Raw genomic sequence first — 20746 nt, forward strand, 5'->3', positions numbered from 1 at the left:
GTCTAGATCTTAATTGTTCCCACCAGAAAAAAAAAAAAAAAAAGATAATTACATGACATAATGGAAGTGTTAGCTAATACTTCCATGGTAATCAAACTACCATAAATGTATATATATCTCGAATCAATACACTCTACATCTTAACTCACATAATATTATATGTCAGCTATATCTAAATAAAGTTATTACAAGCTTTTAGCTGTAAACTAGAAGTATACTTCTGAATTAATGACTTTCAGAAAAAAACAGGTATTTTATCACACAAAATTTTCAAGTTCTGATAAATCAAAATGGCATCATTTACTTTGGAACTTCCATGGTAACAACCCTTTGACTCCTGAAATGTTGCCTTTTAAGAAGATAATGGTTACCTTAATGCAAAACACCTGAAAGTGGTTACATCTGTGAAAAGGGCTGTATTGTTGTAGACCTTAGAATCATAATCCAGTGTTTTTATAATGAGAATCATAAAACTATCCGTAACTCAATGGAAAAAACCCTGAAGGAATAAATTAGCCAATTTTCACAGTTCTTTAAATGCTTTTAAAAAACTTCAAGAGAGCAACAAGTTAAACACATGATCACAGCTACTGACTAAAGAAAAATTTATTTTCTATGATGCAACACTCTGGCCACAATACCACTTCACAATTAAGGAGACCGAAAGCCAGAAAGCCCTAAAGTCGGATCCCGGCCTACCCTAACTTATAGGTCAGGGTCTGTCAGGCCTCAGTTTCCTCATTTTGAAAATAATGGAATTATTCATTCAATGTTCACTGTATGCCTACTATGTGCCAAACATTGTGTTAGCAATAAAATTTGTTATTTGTTATTTGTTTTGTTTTGAGAAAATAAAAACATGGCCCTTGCTCTAGCAAAGCTCCTCATTTTTTGAACAAAGAAATGCAACATGGTAACTGCTATGCACAAAACTCTGTGTTTGAGCAAACTGAGAAAGGGTGCAGAGAAAATACAGTTCAGATGAGAATGGAACAAGGAATATGAATATGAGTAGCCCAGATGGGGATCATGGGAATCCCCTTAACAAAGAATAGACGGTGCAAAAACAAAAAAGACAGGAAAAAAACGAGAGACAGGTTTAATGTAGATGACACATAGGCTGCACTACAGGGAAATAAACTTGGAACCTGATATGACACACTAGGGAATCTGACCTTTAACTTTTAAGGAATGAAAAGGTTCCTTCTACACTAGGACTCTGGAAACTGGCTGTAGGCCCGACCAGATGAATTCAATCTGTCCACCATTTCATCTAAAATTGTCGGAATCTTTTAAAGCAAAAAGTTTTAAAGCAAAAAAGCCATCCATGTTTTGATGCTGACAGAAAATCTAAAAGACCTCACATAACTGATAAATTTTAGGACTAGCAGCAGATTTCTATTATGACTTACAGCAGTAAAAATTCTAAAAAATACATGACAAATGATTTACTTTTGTATCAAAAATAAACTCTGCAAACTATCACTGTGAAAACTAAACAAGTATTAAATTTGAATACCCCCCAAATATTTTTTCATACTTCATTCAAATAAAGCTTCATTCTCTTCACTCTGAATATCAAAATTAACTATAAAAGCACCTAAAGAGAATATAAAGTCCCATTTACCTGTGTTCTGCAGGTACAGGTGGCGGCCAAACAGCAGGATCTCTAAATGGTTCATCTTGACAAGACACAGGGAAATCTGGGGGCTTGTCAATTTTAAAACTTTCCAAAGTGCTGACAATACTTTTAACTTGTTCATATTCTTCCAATAATTCCTGCCGAACCTTAAAGAAAATAACCTCTATGCTGTAAACTGTTTAAAGTTTATATGAAGGTCAAGTAATAAATTGCTATAGAATGCTAGTTTCCTTGGGGTGCCAGGGTTGTGCCATCGGTTGAGTGGCCCACTCTTGGTTTTGGCATAGGTTCTGATCTCAGGGTCATGAGCCTGAGCCCATTGTCAGGCTGTGTCAGTGCAGAGTCTGCTTGAGATTCTCCCTCTCCTTCTGCCCCTCCCACCTGCACACACCGGCACACTCTCTCTTTCCACCTCTCATAACTAAGTCTTTAAAAAAAAAAAAAGGGGGTGCCTGGGTGGCTCAGGTGGTTGGGCCGCTGCCTTCGGCTCAGGTCATGATCTCAGGGTCCTGGGATCGAGTCCCACATCGGGCTCTCTGCTCAGCATGGGGCCTACTTCCCTTCCTCTCTCTGTGATCTCTTCCCTTCCTCTCTCCTACTGTGATCTCTCTCTGTCAAATAAATAAATAAAATCTTTAAAAAAAAAAAAAAAGAATGCACATTTTCTCAATGTCACTCAAACTATACAAAATGAGTCATTACAACATATTTAAAAAACAAAGAACTATTTAAAATAATATAGATAGGAGGGTAGGAACTGGGTTGAAAAAACACATTACATACTTGTTTGCAGGCGAAGTGTGTTTTTCAAAATGGAACTCTTATTTCTACTAATGAATGTGATGACCATTAATATAATTTAAAACCAGTAACTAGGTCAGTAACAAGTTAACCATTCCAAGAAATCTAAAGTGTTATGCTAAATCCTTTTACTATATTTATAAATAGCTTTCAAAAAATTATCAGCCAGAATTTTCACCAGCATTTCCTACTCCTAATATCATTAAGTATGAAATGCCTGTCATAAGCATCTGAAAACCTTAGGTGCTGGAATACTAAGCATTACCAATTTCCAACTTTTATTTAAATTCTCCTTCATCTAAAATCTGAATTCTTCTGGACTTGTTTAAATTCTTTCAAGTGTTGTATAAAGTTCATTTTGAGTTCACAGGCAAGATTTTTTCCATATTTAAGAAACTTCACTGAGTACCTACTATGTGGAAATTCTTGTGTTTTCAAACTTTGAGATGAAACTAATTTTCAAAGGCAAACAGATAATGGATTGAAAATTACATTTATAAATTCATTTGAACAATTCTGTTTTTAACCAGAAAGCACACTTTACTGTAAAGCAGAGAAAAGAAAAATCTAGGTAAAATTCAACTGCTAATATATGTAATTATATACTTGGAGAAATGAAATTAGAGAACCTAATGGAAATAAATATAGTAGAAATATCCAAATAGAAATGGTCAATATTTAACACAATTGAGAAACTCTCCAAAATATTTCCAAGCTAATAAACCACTCTTGCCTGTGGCTAGTATGTAGGACAGAAAAAAAACACACAATTAAAAATTCAACTCGAGTTAAAGCAAGTATATTGTTCTCACTCAAAATAATTTGGTAATGCTTAAGTTGGAAAATAAGCCAAATTTACCCTGAAAACTTAGTGAAACATCAATTTCTGACATGGAAAAATTAAAAGAAACGCTTGAAAGGCATTAGGACATTAAGTGGAAACTTCAAAGAAATGCTTGACTTTGTACTTTTAATTTTAAAAGGATTTTAAGTTTTAAGAATAAGTGGGGAAATTCTAATTCAAGTTTTTATTAACTGTACTAGTATATAATCAAGTTGTACAGTCAAGAGACACAGCAAATATATTAGTTTTATTAGATTATTGACTCCTTTGTATTTGTAGGAAGTCTTTCAAAAGAAGAGGAAACTCTCTTAAAGGAAAAGTTTTATGAAATGGGTCAAAACTACATGTAAAAATGAAAGGGAAAAGGGCAAGCAGAAATAGCTTAGATCAAAAATTTGTAATTACACACAACTACGTGACTGATCATGAAAATTTAAAAAACTGAAAGAAGATTCAATTAGAATTAAATACCTTCAAGATATGTCTCATGAAAGCTATGAAAAATATATAAAATATTAACTGAGCAAGACAAAATTATTCAGAGTACATTTTAAATATATATATACTTATATATATATTAATATATTTCAGTATTTGGACAAATAAGAACTATTTACAAAACCTCCAACTAATTTTCCAACTCTAGGCTCTCAAGTATATTGAAGGACTGCCCTCACTCACTGAAATACTGCAATGTGTCTTACCTGTTGCCATTTGCCTTTGACAGCCGGGTCTCTGACTGACAGGCAATGTCTCTGAATCTGCTGTATCACCCCCTGGTAATACACCATTGATGAGTCATAGTTTCCAAGAAGTGCATATTCTCTTCCTTTCTTTGCATTGTCACAAATCTCAGCCAAATTCATCTTTCTCCAGAGACCTACACAGAATACATAATGTCTTCTTACTAAGTTTTCGGCACCAACTTCAGAACATTTTTTCTTATTCTTTAAAATATCTGCTTGAAACTACTTTCAAAGTCAAAATGGTTCTCTTTCTTTGAGGTTATCTGAATGCATTTTATAATACTGAACAAAGTTTCTAATTTTGGAAGTACAAAGGATATCATAAAAGAACACCTAAGGAGATAACACAGAGAGAAATTACACAGCTCTGAACTATTGGCTTATGTTAAAGGTACATAAATTGGACACTAGTTCTCCTTGCCCATTTACAATTACCGTTAGTTGTAATAACAATAAAGATGAACTTGATCATATTCAATTTCTTCCTGATAATTTAGTAATAAATATGTGAATGTCACATATTTTTTCCACTGAAAAAACTGCAGAAATTAGTTCTAAAACATTTTGGCCCCCAAAACCAGAAGTCCTACTTAAATACATTTTAAAGGAACAGCCTATAGTTGTCCATGCATAATTTATATGTATTTAATTGTCCCACACAACTTAAATCTAAGCAAAAAACCAAGAAATTAAACTACCTGAGCCCTTTTTGCTCCTCAATTTGTAATATTCTATGATTTTGTCTATAGTTTTCTGTCTGTGCAAATAACTGTCATCAATCTTTTCCCTTCGACAGATGCTAGGAAGAGTTATCATCTGAACCTCCGGTTTCCACCAAGGCTGTCGAGCCCAGTAATTCTGACTTTTCTTCCTGACTTCCCGACCCATTCAAGAATCATCCAAGGCTCCTACGCAAATATACTTTCTGTCCAAGACTACAAGGAATAGGAAGTTCAGAGATACAGTAGAATAACATCCAGGAAGAGCCCAAATTGCCCTACTCTTACTGTATAGAACAGTAAACCAATGAATCCACTTAGTAGAGAAAATCAAAGTATTTCTCCATGCCTAACCCAGTCAAGAAATGAATAGATATTTCTCCAAAGACATACAAATGGACAAAAGACATAGGAAAAAATGCTCAACATCACCCAGCATCAGGGACATACAAATCAAAACCACAATAAGATACCACTTTGCGGGGGTACCTGGGTAGCTCAGAGGGTTAAGCCTCTGCCTTTGGCTCAGGTCAAGATCTCAGGATCCTGGGATCAAGCCCCACATCCAGCTCTCCACTCAGCATGGAGCCTGCTTCCCCCCTCTCTCTGCCTGCCTCTCTGCCTTCTTGTGATCTCTGTGTCAAATAAAATCTTAAAAAAAAAAAAAAAAAGATACCACTTTGCACCTGTCAGAATGGTGAAAATTAACAAACCAGAAAACAACAAATGTTGGCGAAGATGCAAAGACAGGGAAACCCTCTTACACTACTGGTGGGAATGCAAACTGGTACAGCCACTCTGGAAAACAGTATGGAGGTCCCTCAAAAAGCTAAAAATAGAACTACCCTACAACCCAGCAATTGCACTACTAGGTATATACCCCAAAGATAGACATATAGTGATCCAAAGGGGCACACGCAACCCAGTGTTTATAGCTGCAATGTCCATAATAGCCAAACTATGCAAAGTGCCCAGACATCCACTGACAGATGAACAGATAAAGAAGATGTGGTATAAATACACAATGGAGTATTACTCAACCATCAAAAAAAATGAAACCTTGCCATTTGCAATGATGTGGCTGGAACTAGAGGGTATTATGCTAAGCAGTGTAAGTCAATCAGAGAAAGACAGTTCTATGAATTCACTCACATGTGGAATTTAAGAAACAAAACAGAGGAGCATAGATGAAGACAGTGAAAAATAAATCAAGAGGAAATCAGAGAGGGAGACAAACCTAAGAGGCTCTTAACCAAAGGAAATGGAGGGTTGCTGGTAGGGGAAGGGGAGTAGGAGGATGAGGTAACAGGGTGATGGGCATTAAGAACAGCATATGATGTAATGAGCACTGGGTGTGATATACAACTGAGGAATTACTGAACTCTATCTCTAAAACTATACACTATGTATAAATTAATTGAATTTAAATTTTTTTAAAGATTTTATTTATTTATTTGACAGAGAGAAATCACAAGTAGACAGAGAGGCAGGCAGAGAGAGAGAGAGGAGGAAGCAGGCTACCCGCTGAGCAGAGAGCCCGATGCGGGACTCGATCCCAGGACCCTGAGATCATGACCTGAGCCAAAGGCAGTGGCTTAACCCACTGAGCCACCCAGGCACCCTAATTGAATTTAAATTTAAAAAATATTTCTTCATGCCTTTCTAAAAGAATTATATTTTACTTAGCTCTTTCTCTCTACCTCTTCTCTATTCTTAAGCAGTTCAAAAACTCTTCCTCAAAATTAAGCACATCCAGTTCTAGGCATTTCCAAAGGACTCTACTATATTCTTAAAAATAAAACTGTTTCCTTTATGTTTTTTGACATATAATTTGTCCCTTCACCCAGCATAAGTTCCTGGAAGAAAGCATCTATGTTATTTGAGAATCAAACCGCAGCGAAGGGTACACTACTTTTGCAGTTAGAAACTAAAGCATTCAGTAGATTTACCCACATGGAAATCATGGAAAACCTCCTGTTCAAATCAGAACAGTAACACCAAGCAATAAAGTCTTATTACAGAGAATGAGCTGTAATTAATAAATCCAGTAGACACAAAGCTGTTTCATGTATTATTTTCTTGTAAAGTCACTGTGACACAAAACATTAATTCTGCTAATATGTGCACGTACACAACTACGCAGGATAAAAATATATTGACATAAAGCAGGGGTTTTTTAAGATTTTATTTGACAGAGAGTGAGAGCACAAGCTGAGGGAGCAGCAGGCAGAGCAGGGAGAGGGTGAAGAATGTTTCCCACTCAGCAGGGAGCCTGACGCAGGACTTGATCCCAGGACCCTAGGATCATGACCTAAGGCCAAGGCACCCCAGCAAATTCTTTCTACAAAGGGTCAGACAGTAATTATTTTAGGCTTTAAGGGCCAACAGGTAAAGTTTAGGACATTATATAAATAATTAAATAATGAGAAAATTTTCCATAATTTTTATTGATAAAATTTAAAACATTATAGTAATAACTGCTGAGTACAACTTTTTTAAAACCCATCTCCTCCTAAGAATGAAGCTCTTTTGTGGAGGAGGATAATATTCCACTTAGTTGAGATTCAAAATTTGTGTTCCCTATCGAGGAGATCAATTGCAGGGGTGCCTGGGTGGCTCAGTCAGTTAAGCATCTGCCTTTAGCTCAGGTCATGAGCCCAGGGTCCTGGGACTGAGACCAGACCAGCACAGGGTTCCCTGCTCAGTGGAGAATCTGCTTCTCCCTCTCCTTTTGCCCCTCCCTGAACCCTTGTGCACTCTCTTGTGCGCGCTCTCTTTCTCATTCTCTCTCCCTCCCTCTCTCTCTCTCTCTCTCTTGCATTCTTGCTCTACTCAAATAAATAAAATCTTTTTTTTTAATCAATTGCAAACATTCATATGGTAGTGCTGCTTTTCAATAAGATTTTATGTATTTCATGTTTGAAAATGTCTTTTTACCTAGAAAGGTGCCACTGCATACATATGATTTCAATGTTCATTGTTTGGAAGATATCTACGGACTTTATTCTTAATATTTGTCTTTCAGCATGTCCTTACATTGCAGATTAATCACTTCCAATTAAAGGTTAAGGTACAAATTAAATGGATTTTGTAAAATGGTAATTTCCTTTGCATTTGCATCAAAGTCTCTCAGAGGCTGCTGAATGGGGCTCAGAAAAGATCTCCAGAAAATCTGAGTGACACCACTTCTTTACCTTCACTTCTGATGGCATGGAGAGAGCTACACAAAACAGCTTAACATTACTTGTGATTTAAACAACACTAGTTGGCATCGAAACAACTTTTAGTTTTCCACATCACCACTGTTTTGCTGGCAATTTTAGGTTGAGTACATTAAGAAACATGATCGAGTCTGCAGCAAAAACTGATTTCCAAAGCCATTCAATGTTCAGTAACAGTGGTTGAGAGCAGCTCCTCTCATTCAGAAAAACCTCAATTCAGCCCTAAGCTCAAAAGACTAAATTAAAACTTTACCACTACTAAGCCACTGAACTGCAGTGTAGAAGAGCAAGTCAGGCTACTCAGCTTCTATTTCTGATAAAAATTCATGGAGCTGACAAAGATTAAGTCCACAAGAGCAACACTCTTGAATCTTGAGGCATGACAAGTTCTATATTGCATAATATATTCAAATATTATCTGCAAAATACCTGCTGATAAATAAAATTAAAAAAAAAACAGATTTTTAACCACTTTACAGTTTTGTAAATTCATTCACCTAAGCCTTTTTCTGCTCTACATGTATTTTTGCCACCATCAGTTGGCAACCCTGGCAGATTCCACCTCAGGTCATACACAATTAGTGTTTCTGAACTTTCTGTAAGTATTTTTGTTTGTAATTATTCCATGGACACTGTTTTTAAAACTAGTTCTTCAAAAACTTCAAACTTAGAATTGACTTCTTGAATAACACTTGAGCTGTACTGGTAACCTCTGTCAATCCAGAAAAGCCAAGGAAAACCACTCAAAATCCTCTGCTTTGTTTTTTAATTGATTATCAATGTTCTCAACTCTTCCAGCAACTGTTCTCGCCAAAAGGCTAATAGCTTTAAACAAGTTTATTTTCTCCAGACACATTTCTTTGGCCACTACAATCAAACAGGATTTAGTTAAGGCACCATCAGTAAACAACTTCCTTACTTGGTTAACAAATGAGACACTCAGAAACTTAACCTCAGTGCAGCCTGATTTTCATTGTTAATAATTTTGAGAAGAAATTCTGCTATGGTAAGATTCCTTTTTAAATTTTCTAATTTTTCCAAACATTATTTTCCTGTGAGAAGGGAATACTTTGATGAGTGATTAGTCTGGTAATATCAGTGTGTACTGTGTATCTTTTAGCACAGCTATGGTATCACTGCATAATAATCAATACTCTGTCACCTAATTTGACAATCCATACTCTAAGGTACTCTAGAAATATAATATACCAAGTCCATTTTTCTCTCATCTTTTCTTGTTTCAACGTGATAGGTAAAGTCCTGATAATAAAGTAAATGGTCACCGAATAGTGATATGCAAATTACTTAAAAGAGATTATAGTGCACCAAGCAGCAGTACAAAAACATTAAGAATGTTGCAAAATCTCTGTCCCAACTACTCAAACTCACAAAAGTTGCCATAAGTAATATGTGTGGCTGTGTTCCAATAAACCTTTATTAATGGACACTGATAACTGAATTTCACTTAAGTTCTACATGTCACAAAATAGTATTCTTTTGACTTTAACCACTAAAAGAATGTAAAAACCATTCTCAGTTCATAGGCCAGTCAAAAAAGTGGCTGGCTAGATTTGGTCCCCAGATTCTTATTTGCTGACTCCTGCTTTCAGCTTCTATCTTAAGAATCTGGGAAGGGGTGCCCACGTGGCTCAGATGGTTGAGCCTGTGCCTTCCACTCAGCACAGGATCTCCAGGTCCTGGAACTGGCCCACATAAGGCTCTCCACTCAGCAGGAAGCCTGGTTCTCCCTCCCATTCTGCCTTTCCACTCCCCTCTTGCTCGTGCTGTCTCTCTCAAATAAATAAAGTTCCTTTTAAAAATTTAAAAAAAAAAAAAATCTGGGAAAATGCAAGCAAACTAAACCCAAAAGAAGTAGAACATAATAAATTTAAAAACAGAAATCAGAAGAATAGAAAATTTCAAACTAGCCAAGCTGGTTCTTTAGAAATGTCATTAAAATGAATATACCTCTAGTAATATTGACCAGGAAAGGGAAAGAGAAAACACAAATTAACAAAATCAGAAATGAAGGAGGGGTTAGCATTACAAACTTTAGAGATATTAAAAGGCAAAAGAGGACTTAATAAAATGTGCAAATTCTATAAAGGTCACAAAATACCAAAGCTTACTCAAGAAGAAATGGAGTCATTAATCTGAATAGTCCTATATCAATCAATGATAAGCAACTTATAATTTTTTTAAAAGATTTTATCTATTTATTTGACAGAGAGAGATCACAAGTAGGCAGAGAGGCAAGCAGAGAGAGAAAGAGGAGGAAGCAGGCTCCCCGCTGAGCAGAGAGCCCAACCCCAGGACCCTGAGATCATAACCTGAGCCCAAGGCAGAGGCTTAACCCACTGAGCCACCCAGGCACCCCACAACTTATAATTTAAAATCTTCCCATCAAAACAAGTAAACTCTCCAGATTCAAATGGTATCACTAATGAATTCTCCCAAAGCATTTAAGGAAAAAATAAAACCACTTCTACACAAACTCTCAGAAAAAAAAGAAGAGGAAGAAAAACAACCAAGTTGTATTTTAAGGCCAATATTATCCAGCTACCAAAACCAGACATTATATAAAAGAAATTTACACACAAGTACCACTCAGGAAGATAGATAGAAAAATCTTTAAATGTTAGGTAGTCAAATGCAGTAATATATAAAAAAAAGTAATGCATTATGACCAAAGAGGTGTTTATATCAAAAATTCAAGGTGTTTTTTTTTCCAAAGTGGTTTACATTTTAAAAAGTCAATAGAATTTTAGAAGACTAGAAATGAAATATATGATTCTCAAAAATACATAAAAAGCTTTGACAAAATCAACACCATTCATAAGAACTCAGCAAAATAAGAAGAGAATTTCCTCAACCCAGTAAAGAGTATCAGTGAAATACCCACAGCTAAAATCATATTTACTGTGAAAGAGTGAATGCTCTTCCCCAATATCAAGAAAGAACAAGGCTTGTCGCTGGACATTTTCCAGAGACTCCCTTTGAAGCCACTTTTGCCCGTAAAGGAGATATTGTCACCGTGGATTCCTTCAATGCCCTCATTTTCATATTCAGAGTCATTACTTGGTGTGTAATAAACTAGTGTTTGGAACTGAAAAAAAAAAAAAAGAAAGAACAAGGCTCATATATTTGCTCTTATCCCTTCTATTCAACATTAAAACTAGAAGTTCTAACTACCGCAATCAAGTAAGAAAAAAAAAATAAAAGGCCTAGGGATGGGAAAAGAAATTGCTTTTATTCATATACAATATGATTACTAATGGAGAAAATCCTAGAAAATCTACAAGTTACTAGAACTAATAAGTGAGTTTTATAACTCAAAATTTATTTTGTAACTCAAAAGCTATTATGTTGTAGGACACAAAGTCAATATTTTAAAAATCAACTGCAAAAAATCAACTGCATTTATACTTATTAATAATAAATAACTGAAAGCAAAAATGAAAACATTAAAAATCATTAAATACTCAGGGATAAGTTTAAACAAAATACATGCAAGATCTGAATATTGAAAACAACCAAAAATTTCTAAGGGAAGTTAAAGATGACCTAAATTAGTGGATATACAGGCATAAGCATGCTTATAAACTGATACATTCAACAGGGTAAGATGTCAAATCTCTTGAAAGTGATCTATAGAGTCAATACAATCCCAAATAAAATTCCAGCAGCCTTTCTTGTAAAAACTGACAAGCTGATTTCACAATTTATATGGAAATACAAAGGGCACTGAATAGCCAAAACAGTTTACCGAAGTAAGACAACTTACAGTATCTGATTCCCAAGACTTACTATAAAGTTGCAATAATCAAGACAGTGTAGTTTTGGCATACAAAGACTCACAGACCAATGGAACAAATTAGACCATTCAAAAATAGATCCATAATAGGGGTGCCTGGGTGGCTCAATGGGTTAAAGCCTCTGCTTTCGGCTCGGGTTATGATCCCGGGGTTCTTGGATGGAGCCCTGCATCCAGCTCTCTGCTCAGCGGGGAGCCTGCTTCCTCCTCTCTCTCTCTGCCTGCCTCTCCACCTACTTGTGATTTCTGTCAAATAAATGAATAAAATCTTTAAAAAAAAAATCCATAATATATGGCCAATTAATTTCTCATAAAGTTGTCACAGCAAGTCAACAAGGACAATTTTTTTCCCAAACAAAGGGTATGGAAACAACCATAAATCCATATGCAAAAAGAACCTGAACCTCAACTCTTAATATCAGATACAAAAATTATCTCAAAATGAATTACTGGGGCACCTGGGTGGCTCAGTGGATTAAGCCGCTGCCTTCGGCTCAGGTCATGATCTCAGGGTCCTGGGATCGAGTCCCGCATCGGGCTCTCTGCTCAGCAGGGAGCTTGCTTCTCTCTCTCTCTCTCTCTCTCTCTCTCTCTCTGGCTGCCTCTCTGTCTACTTGTGATTTCTCCCTGTCAAATAAATAAATCTTTGAAAAAAAAAAAAATGAATTACTGACCAAAACATAAGTTAAAACTATAAAAGTTTCAGAAGACAACCCAAGGCATAGGGAGGGAGGGGGCACCAGTTCCTCAAGCCCCAGTTGCCATAAGGCAATGCACAATGGACTGGCTGATACCCTCATATACAGTAGGTTGCATTACAGGAGAGGAATCCTCAGTTTAGGGAAGCCAATCTATTATACGGAACCTATCCTTTGTTCCAAGAAGATACTATCGGTTTCTTCCAAGACTATAAGCAAGCCTAACCTTTGCTCTGAAAGAAGACACTCTACCTACTTTTCAAAACTGTTAACTTGGTATCAGTTTCACCCTGAGGAGTCCCTTTGCCTCTTCTATGTTGATTGATTAATTGATTGATTGATTGATTTTTATTTAATTATTTTGGTCTATGTCTTTCTCTTTCTTGGTTGCTCCCTTACTTTTATGAAACACATTTTCCATATATGAGAGGTAGAGTTTTTGAGACTTTATTCTACCTTTATTTTACCTTCATAGTTTATTGGTAGTTTAGCTACTGAATGCTAGTTTGCAAATAATTTTCCTTCACAATTTTGAAGATACTGCTCTACTACCTTCTAGGTTTCAATTAAGTTCAGAAGACTGGCACCATTGAAATTCCTGACCCTTTATGTATCACCTGTTTTGTTCCCCTTTCTGAAAGTCTGTGGGATCTTCTCTTTCACACAGGCTTTCAAAAATTGTTGATGATGTATTTGAAATGGTCTATTTGGGACTCTTTCAATCTAGAAATTAATGTCTTTAATTTTAGGAAAATGTCTGAATTATCCCATTGATGATTTCTTTCCATTTTTTCTGTTTTTTTCTGGAACACCTTTCATTCAGATGTTGGACCCTAGGTTGGTCCTCCCATTTTCTTACCCTTTCTCTCTTATTTTCCATCTCTTTGTCCTCTGGCTCTACTTCCTTCAAGATTTTCTCCAATTTATATTCTGATTTTTCTCTAGAGTATTTTTTCCTTTTGCATTTTCTTATTGAAGTATATAACTTATATAGTAGTACAAAAGTCTTAAATGTACAGCTCAATGAATTTTAACACTAGGGCATCCAGGTAACACCCACATCACAACACAGATCATTTACAGCATTCCAAAAGGATCCTTGATGAGTTTTGCCTGCTTTTTAAATTTTTTTTAAGATTTATTGATTTATCTGAGAGATAGAGAACACATGCACAAGTGAGGGGGGGCAGAGGAAGAGGGAGAGAGAATTTCAAACAGATTCCAGGCTGAGTGCAGAACCCCAAAGAGGACAAGATCCCACAATCCTGATATCACAACCTGGGCTGAAACCAAGTGTCAGATGCTTAACTGACTATGTCACCCAGGTACCCCTTACCTGAGTTTTAAAAATCAGTTTTATTGAGCTATAACTTTTATTAAGTTGTAGGATTTGATTTCTTTTGAAAAATGTATAGTTGCATATCCACCACCACTGTGACATGTAAAACATTACCATCACCCCAGAAAACTCCTTCCTGCCACTCTGCAGTCAGTCTCTACCCCCATGATGTATTCTTCTGTTCACATACCATAGTTTTGTCTATTCTAGAATGTGACATGAATAGATCACTCAGTGTGTATTCTGGTGTTTGGCTTCTTTCATTAAGAAAATGCTTCTGAGATTCAACCATGTTGTTGCATGTTTTTGCAGCTGAGCAGTACCTCATTATATGGAAATGTTAAAATTTGTTTATTTGTTCATCATTTCTCCATAGGCACTTTTCAAGGAAAAAAAAAGTACAGCATATATTCTTTTCCCAAACCTCACAGAATTTGAGGTTAGATCTAAAACTTCAAGATACAAAAAAAGATACAATCTACCATAAGACAGAGTCAAATGGTATAATGTATAATGTTATCTAAAGCACATAACCTATTATTTACTATAAAATAAGTATATTTAAAAGCATAGAAAACACATTAAAAAATTAATAGGCAGATACAAAAAAGATTCAAAACTTGTAGCATTAAAAAAAAAAGTCATTGAAATTAAAGGCTCAATGAACTAATAAGCAAATAGCAGATTTGACACAGATGAAAAAAAGAATCAAGGAACCAGAAGACAGAGCTAAAGAAATTGTCCAGAATGCAGCTTTTAGAGACAAAGTTAAGTAAGCAAAGGTAAGAAATGCAGAATAGAAAGAGATGGTCCATGATATGTCTAGTATGAATTCCAGAAGGAAAAAAAGAGAAAATACCCAGGCGATAATGACTAAGAAATTTCCAAAATCTAGGGACAATAATAACTATTTAAATAAATAAAGATAAGTCCACACCTAGAGACAAGGTAGTAAATCTAAAGAATGTTAAAAGCAATAGAAACAAATACTACAATACCTTTAAAAAAAAAAAAAAAAGAAGACAGCTAACTTTTCAAAAGTTAGGTTTCAGTGGAAACCTAGAGTCAGTGAAATTATACCTTCCAAGTGCTAAAGGCGGGTGGGGGTGGGGAAACTGCAACACTGAATAGTATACCAAACTAAACTATGCAAGTATGAAGGCAATATAAAAATTTCAAGCAGAAAAAACGGATTATAAATGTAGGCACCACAAAGTTTTAGTTGTGGCCTCAGGCAAACGTGTAATTTCTCTAGGCCTTAGTTCTTTATCTATACAATAGGGAAAACAATATTTATCATCATAAAGTTAAAAACTAAATGTGATGTTAGGGGCGCCTGGGTGGCTCAGTGGGTTGGGCCGCTACCTTCGGCTCAGGTCATGATCTCAGGGTCCTGGGATCGAGTCCCATGTCGGGCTCTCTGCTCGGCAGGGAGCCTGCTTCCCTCTCTCTCTCTGCCTGCCTCTCCATCTACTTGTGATCTCTCTGTCAAATAAATAAATAAATAATCTTTTAAAAAAAAAAAGTGATCTTAGCATAAAGAACAGTGAATCAATGTAAGCTATTATCTTTATTCCACACTCAACATTAATATAGAGGTTTAGAGCAGCTAATTTTCCTCAAAAATAACAAGAAATCAACTGACCCAGTTTTCATTATAAACGCCTACAAGCGCCTGGGTGGCTCAGTAGGTTAAGTGGCTGCCTTCCGCTCAGGGCTCAGGTTGTGATTGCTCAGCAAGGTGCCTGCTTCTCCCCCTCCCCCCACCCCATTCACACTCTCTCTCGAGCATGCTCTTTCTCAAATAAATATTAAAAAATAATAAGAAATAAACTCCTAGAAGCTGTACCATAATTTTAGTTACTCTTAACCATAATCTTGAAATATAGAGGGTTTCTAAAAAATCTCCTTTACTATAAATTAGAAGTTTCTAGGACTTTTTTTTCCCAAAAATTTTATTTATTTGACAGAGAGAGAGAACACAAACAGGGGAGAGGGGGAGATGGCAGAGCCTGAGCCATGGCTGATCCCAGGACCCCGGGATCATGACCTGAGCCGAAGGCCGATGCTCAACAGAGCCACTCAGGTGCCCCGAGAAGTTTCTAGGACTTAAAATGTCAGGTTACATCTAAAAAAAAAGGCATGAACTGTTTTAAGCAATGTCATGCTTGACAATACTTCTCTTATTCTGAGATTAACACGTATTCAAAAATGGATTCAGCACCTTCTTACAGTATTTACTGCTGAACTGATCCAGTAATATTGCCCTATACAGAACAATCCAACTAGTATCTTCAAGGAGAGTTCTTTGCTCAGAGCTCCATGCTCAGAATGAGAAGAGCTCTGTTCAAGTTCATGCTCAGACCAAGAAGAAAGAATATTGTTTCATTTGGTCCTACATAATTATGACTTATCTCTTTAAGACTCATAATTAACCCTAACGAATCAAATAAAATCCTGGTTCCAATCTCTCTTCAGCTACATTACATCTACAGCCACACTTTCTTCTCTTTTGAACTACCATTCTCCCACAATACACACACACACACACACTCACACAGAGCTTTCTCTCCCAACAAACTTGGATTTTTACCTTATACCAAGACTAAGGCACATGTTCGGGAAAACAAAAACTAGCGTATACTGAGAAGCCTAAACTGCTTAAGATGTCACAAATAATTCTTTTGTCTCCACAGTTGTGGTTTTAAAATGAGAAAGAAAACGTTTTTCAAACTAATTTTTTAGAATGAGCGAGTGATATCTAATTCAGTTATAATGTATGTGAAGCTTTAAAAAATATTGCTTTAAGCTATTTTCATTTTCACACTTCCATAATTCTCTCAGAATATTCCTTTTCCTTCTAGGAGTTGCAAATTCCTTAAATATTTATTTCAAAAACACTGAAGCAGCCTCAACTACAGCGATGTGAACAAAATAATACAAGTTGGAACTGTGGTAGCAAAACAACAAATCAGACTTGATTTTAAGCATTTTGTATCATGTTGAATTCTACCAATGTTCAGCCTCTACATACTTAAAAAAAAGTTTATTGAAATCGCCAAAGTCCAGTCTATTTCATACAATGACTGCTATAAATCCAAGTAATTAAAAAAACACATAACCACAACTGCTCAAATTACCGCATTTTGAACTATGTTTTAATAGCAATAAATTAACCCACTATGTGAATACTAGTCACCAAAACAGTTTATTTTGAAAGCCACAATACCTCCCATTTCTTCATAAAGGGTTATATGCTCAAGGACTGTAGCTGGCCATGAATAATGGAGAATAGGACTTCATCACAAACTCAGAGACAACAGGAAAGTGCCTGTAGCAACCAAGTCTTTTCATGTGTTTCCTTACCTAAGCTCACTTCTGAAATGCTTAGGGAACAGACAAATGACCGTCCATACAAAATAAAAGAATCTAAAGCGATCATTCTAAGAGTTTAAGTTTCTAAAGAAGTAGCCACAACAGTAATTTCTGCCCAGGTACTCAATTCTTTACAACACTGAGGCAGCTGACAATGTCTATACCTGCCATTCTGTGTCAAGATGGCAGCTTAAACAATATATTTTATCTTAAGTACTTATGTACCCTTTTAACATAGAAATAACATTCACTGAATGTTTATTCCACGTGAGGAAATATGATAAAAATGGCTGTCTAGTCATTATCTCCTTTAATCCTCATCACACTAGTAAATAAAAATGGTTACCCCCATTTAATAGAAGAGGAGGCTGAAGCTTTAAAGAATTTAAACACCCAGCCTGGATTTACACCTGGATGTGTCTAAACTCAGAGCCTGCACTGTTGGGTCATTATACTCTACCGCTCAAATTCCTTCAAAATACATTAACTCCTTCAAAGTTATATAGCTAACCCAAAAATAAATAAAAGGCTAGCTAGTAGAGATGAAATACTAGATTTTATTCCAATTGCCTATATAATTACATACTACTGTCTTAACTTCAAGGTATTTGAAAGATATTACATGAAACCTTTCAAAACCCTGTCTGCATCACATTACTTTACCAAGTAGTCTTTAATCAATTAATATTATCATATCTATTCACTCATACATTCATCATCCATTCTATACTATTTAGCAAACACCTACCCCATTTAGCAAACACCCATGTATATGGAAGGCCCATATTCACCAAGAAAAATGGAAGAGGGGAAAATCATCAGAAAGGAAAAGATACTTAAGTTTTAAGACACTCACGCGTACAGAGAAATCAAAGAGAATGAAAGAACATGCTACTGAAATAAATGAAATGAAGCTGAAATTATACAGACATGATTATAAGTTACAGAAGCATTTATAAAAAATATCTTCATACCCAAAAAATTAGAAAGAATAATAATTTCAAACTAAAGCTCACTTGTAAAAAATAATGAAATCTTGCCATTTGAAACGACATGAGTATGCTGAGCGAAATAAGTCAAAGACAAATACCATGACTTCACTCATAGATGGAATTCAAGAGACAAAAAACAAGCAAAGGGGAAAAAAGCTGAGGGGGAGGCAAAGGAAGAAACAGACTCTTCCTACAGAGAACAAACTGATGGACACCAGATGGGAGGATGGGGGAAACAGGTGAAGGAGATTATGAAATGCACTTGTGTGAAGCACCGGTTATTGTGTGGAAGTGTTGAATCACTACTGTACACCTGAAACTCAGAACACATTATATGTTAACTATTGGAATTTATTTTTTTTAAGATTTTTATTTATTTATTTGAAAGAGAGAAAGAGCAGGAGCGGGGTGAGTGGCAAAGGAAGCAGATTCCTGCTGAGCAGGGAGCCTGATGAGGGGGCTCAATTCCAAGATTCCAGGATCATGACCTGAGCCAACTGCAGACACCTAACAGACTCAGCCACCCAGGTGCCCCTAACTAACTGGAATTTAAATAAAAACTTAAAAAATAAAAGTCAGTTTTTAACAGGCTGCTTAACAGGAGCTTTTAGTCAATAATTATTAATGGACAACTAGTAATTAAATTACAAAGTTGGAAAGGGACTTAAAAGGTCATTTATTCCATCTCTGTACCTTCAAATAGGGCCATAATCAAACCATCCATAGCAAAAGAAACAAAGACATCTAGTGGACATTAAACAGCTCGCCTTGGAAAACACTCCTTTTGGGTTTTTTTTTTTTTTTCCACTCCTCTCACAATCTATGCCTTAAATTTTTCTAGCTAATGCCTGTATATACCTAAGTTACTAAGTACTCTAAGTACTAAGGCAGTATTTCACTAGGCCTACCATATATGAGAAAAGTTATCTAGGAGAAAAAAGTGTTTGAAATAATGCTGAGTACATTAAAATATACATATTTCCATTTTATAAACTGAGGTTCAAAATCAGTGACATCATAATATAAATCAGTCCAGAAAGGAGGTATAGTCAAAGAAATTTAGGCTACTGGAATCTCATATCATGCAGCAGAATTCCAAATTTCTCTGAAGACGAAACCAAGGCAAAGATGTTAATATTATTAATGGTCTACAAAAAAAAAAAAAAAAAAAAAAAAAAAAAAACATTTTACGGCATTTAAGGAAACCTCACTTAAAAGAGTAATTGATGGGGCGCCTGGGTAGCTCAGTGGGTTAAGCCGCTGCCTTCGGCTCAGGTCATGATCTCAGGGTCCTGGGATCGAGTCTCGCATTGGGCTCTCTGCTCAGCAGGGAACCTGCTTCCTCCCCTCTCTCTCTCTGCCTGCCTCTCTGCCTACTTGTGATCTCTCTCTGTCAAATAAATAAATAAAATCTTTAAAAAAAAATAAAAAGAGTAATTGATGAATCCTTTTATAGAACAAATCATTATTTTGTAATATACCTACTGCCTTGAACTACCTGCTTAATATGATCAGGTAGTCACAGAACAAGGTCTCTCGTCAAACAGAAATGACAACCCTGGCACATTGTTGCTATGGGGGAGGGAGGGAAGAGAAAGGTATTCAGTCACTGGGCACTTACGGTTTACCTCTGTTAAACTGCCTATCCCTCCCAAAAATCTTATAAATAGTAATTATTACTATCTTTTTTTTTTTTTTTTTTTTTTTTAGTAAGGAGACAGGTTGGGAAACTTGCCTGTGATTATATAGAAAATAAACTGTAGTTCCAGAATTGACAACAGATGTATCTGACCCCTTCCACTCTACCATAGTCAGTAAACGTTCCTTGGAGCAATGTTCTCTATAAAAGAATACCACTGTGCATGTTGAGAAAATAAAGTACAAAGTACTAATCCAAAGGATCCATAGGAGCTTTCTAATTTTACTGTGATATTTATACAAAATAGATAATAATTATCAGTTAAATGAATAAATATAAAGTTGTTTAAGAATACTCAATCATAAGTTCTTGGCCTGGATTCTCTTCTCTTTAGTAACACATTAAGCTATAGGTTTCCTTAGTATTTTAAGCTCTCCCATAGTAAATCGAAGTTTCAGGGGGTGGCGGGAATCACACAACCTTGTGTTTTGCGGTCATTGAAAATTACTGAGTTCTAATCTCTGCTTGACAAAACCATTCTTAACCCATCCTAGCTTTCTACAGTGGCTATTCCAAATCTCCACCATTCTCCTTTCTTAAACCCAATCTCCTCTCATCAACTGACCTTGATTCCTATCAACCTTTCAGAGATCATAAGTTTGAACTCTCTAACTTATAAATTATCTATATTCTCACTTCTCTCCTTTTCAGTGCCTTTCTCCTCCTGTCTACATCAGCACACTGCCTAGGATCACAGTGGGCACTTAGTTGATACTTACACAATATAACTAATTCTAGACTAATTCTTCCACCCTCCTCATCCCATCCTTCCCTAAATGTTCAGAGTCCTTTATCAGCTATCTCCTCTCTTTATTTTCTACATCTGCAAACATTGCCTCTTTATTGCCTCTTTCCC

The 20746-nt window shown here is 35.9% G+C and overlaps 1 protein-coding gene across 6 annotated transcripts in view; it reads right to left on the reverse strand.

Annotated features, from left to right (window-relative positions):
• The window catches only part of KATNAL1 (katanin catalytic subunit A1 like 1), a 119505-nt gene that overhangs the window by 59123 nt on the left and 39636 nt on the right, over positions 1-20746 (reverse strand). For all 6 annotated transcript variants that reach the window (XM_082700977.1, XM_082700972.1, XM_082700973.1 and 3 more), the window contains exons 2-3: positions 3992-4167; positions 1628-1788 (exon numbers count right to left, since the gene is read on the reverse strand). In XM_082700977.1, coding sequence (XP_082557103.1) covers positions 1628-1788; positions 3992-4153 — 323 coding nt within the window. In that variant the 5' untranslated portion in view covers positions 4154-4167. The remainder of the gene's footprint in view (positions 1-1627; positions 1789-3991; positions 4168-20746) is intronic.

Source organism: Mustela nivalis (assembly GCF_964662115.1).
Source record: "Mustela nivalis genome assembly, chromosome: 15".
Taxonomy (NCBI): domain Eukaryota; kingdom Metazoa; phylum Chordata; class Mammalia; order Carnivora; family Mustelidae; genus Mustela; species Mustela nivalis.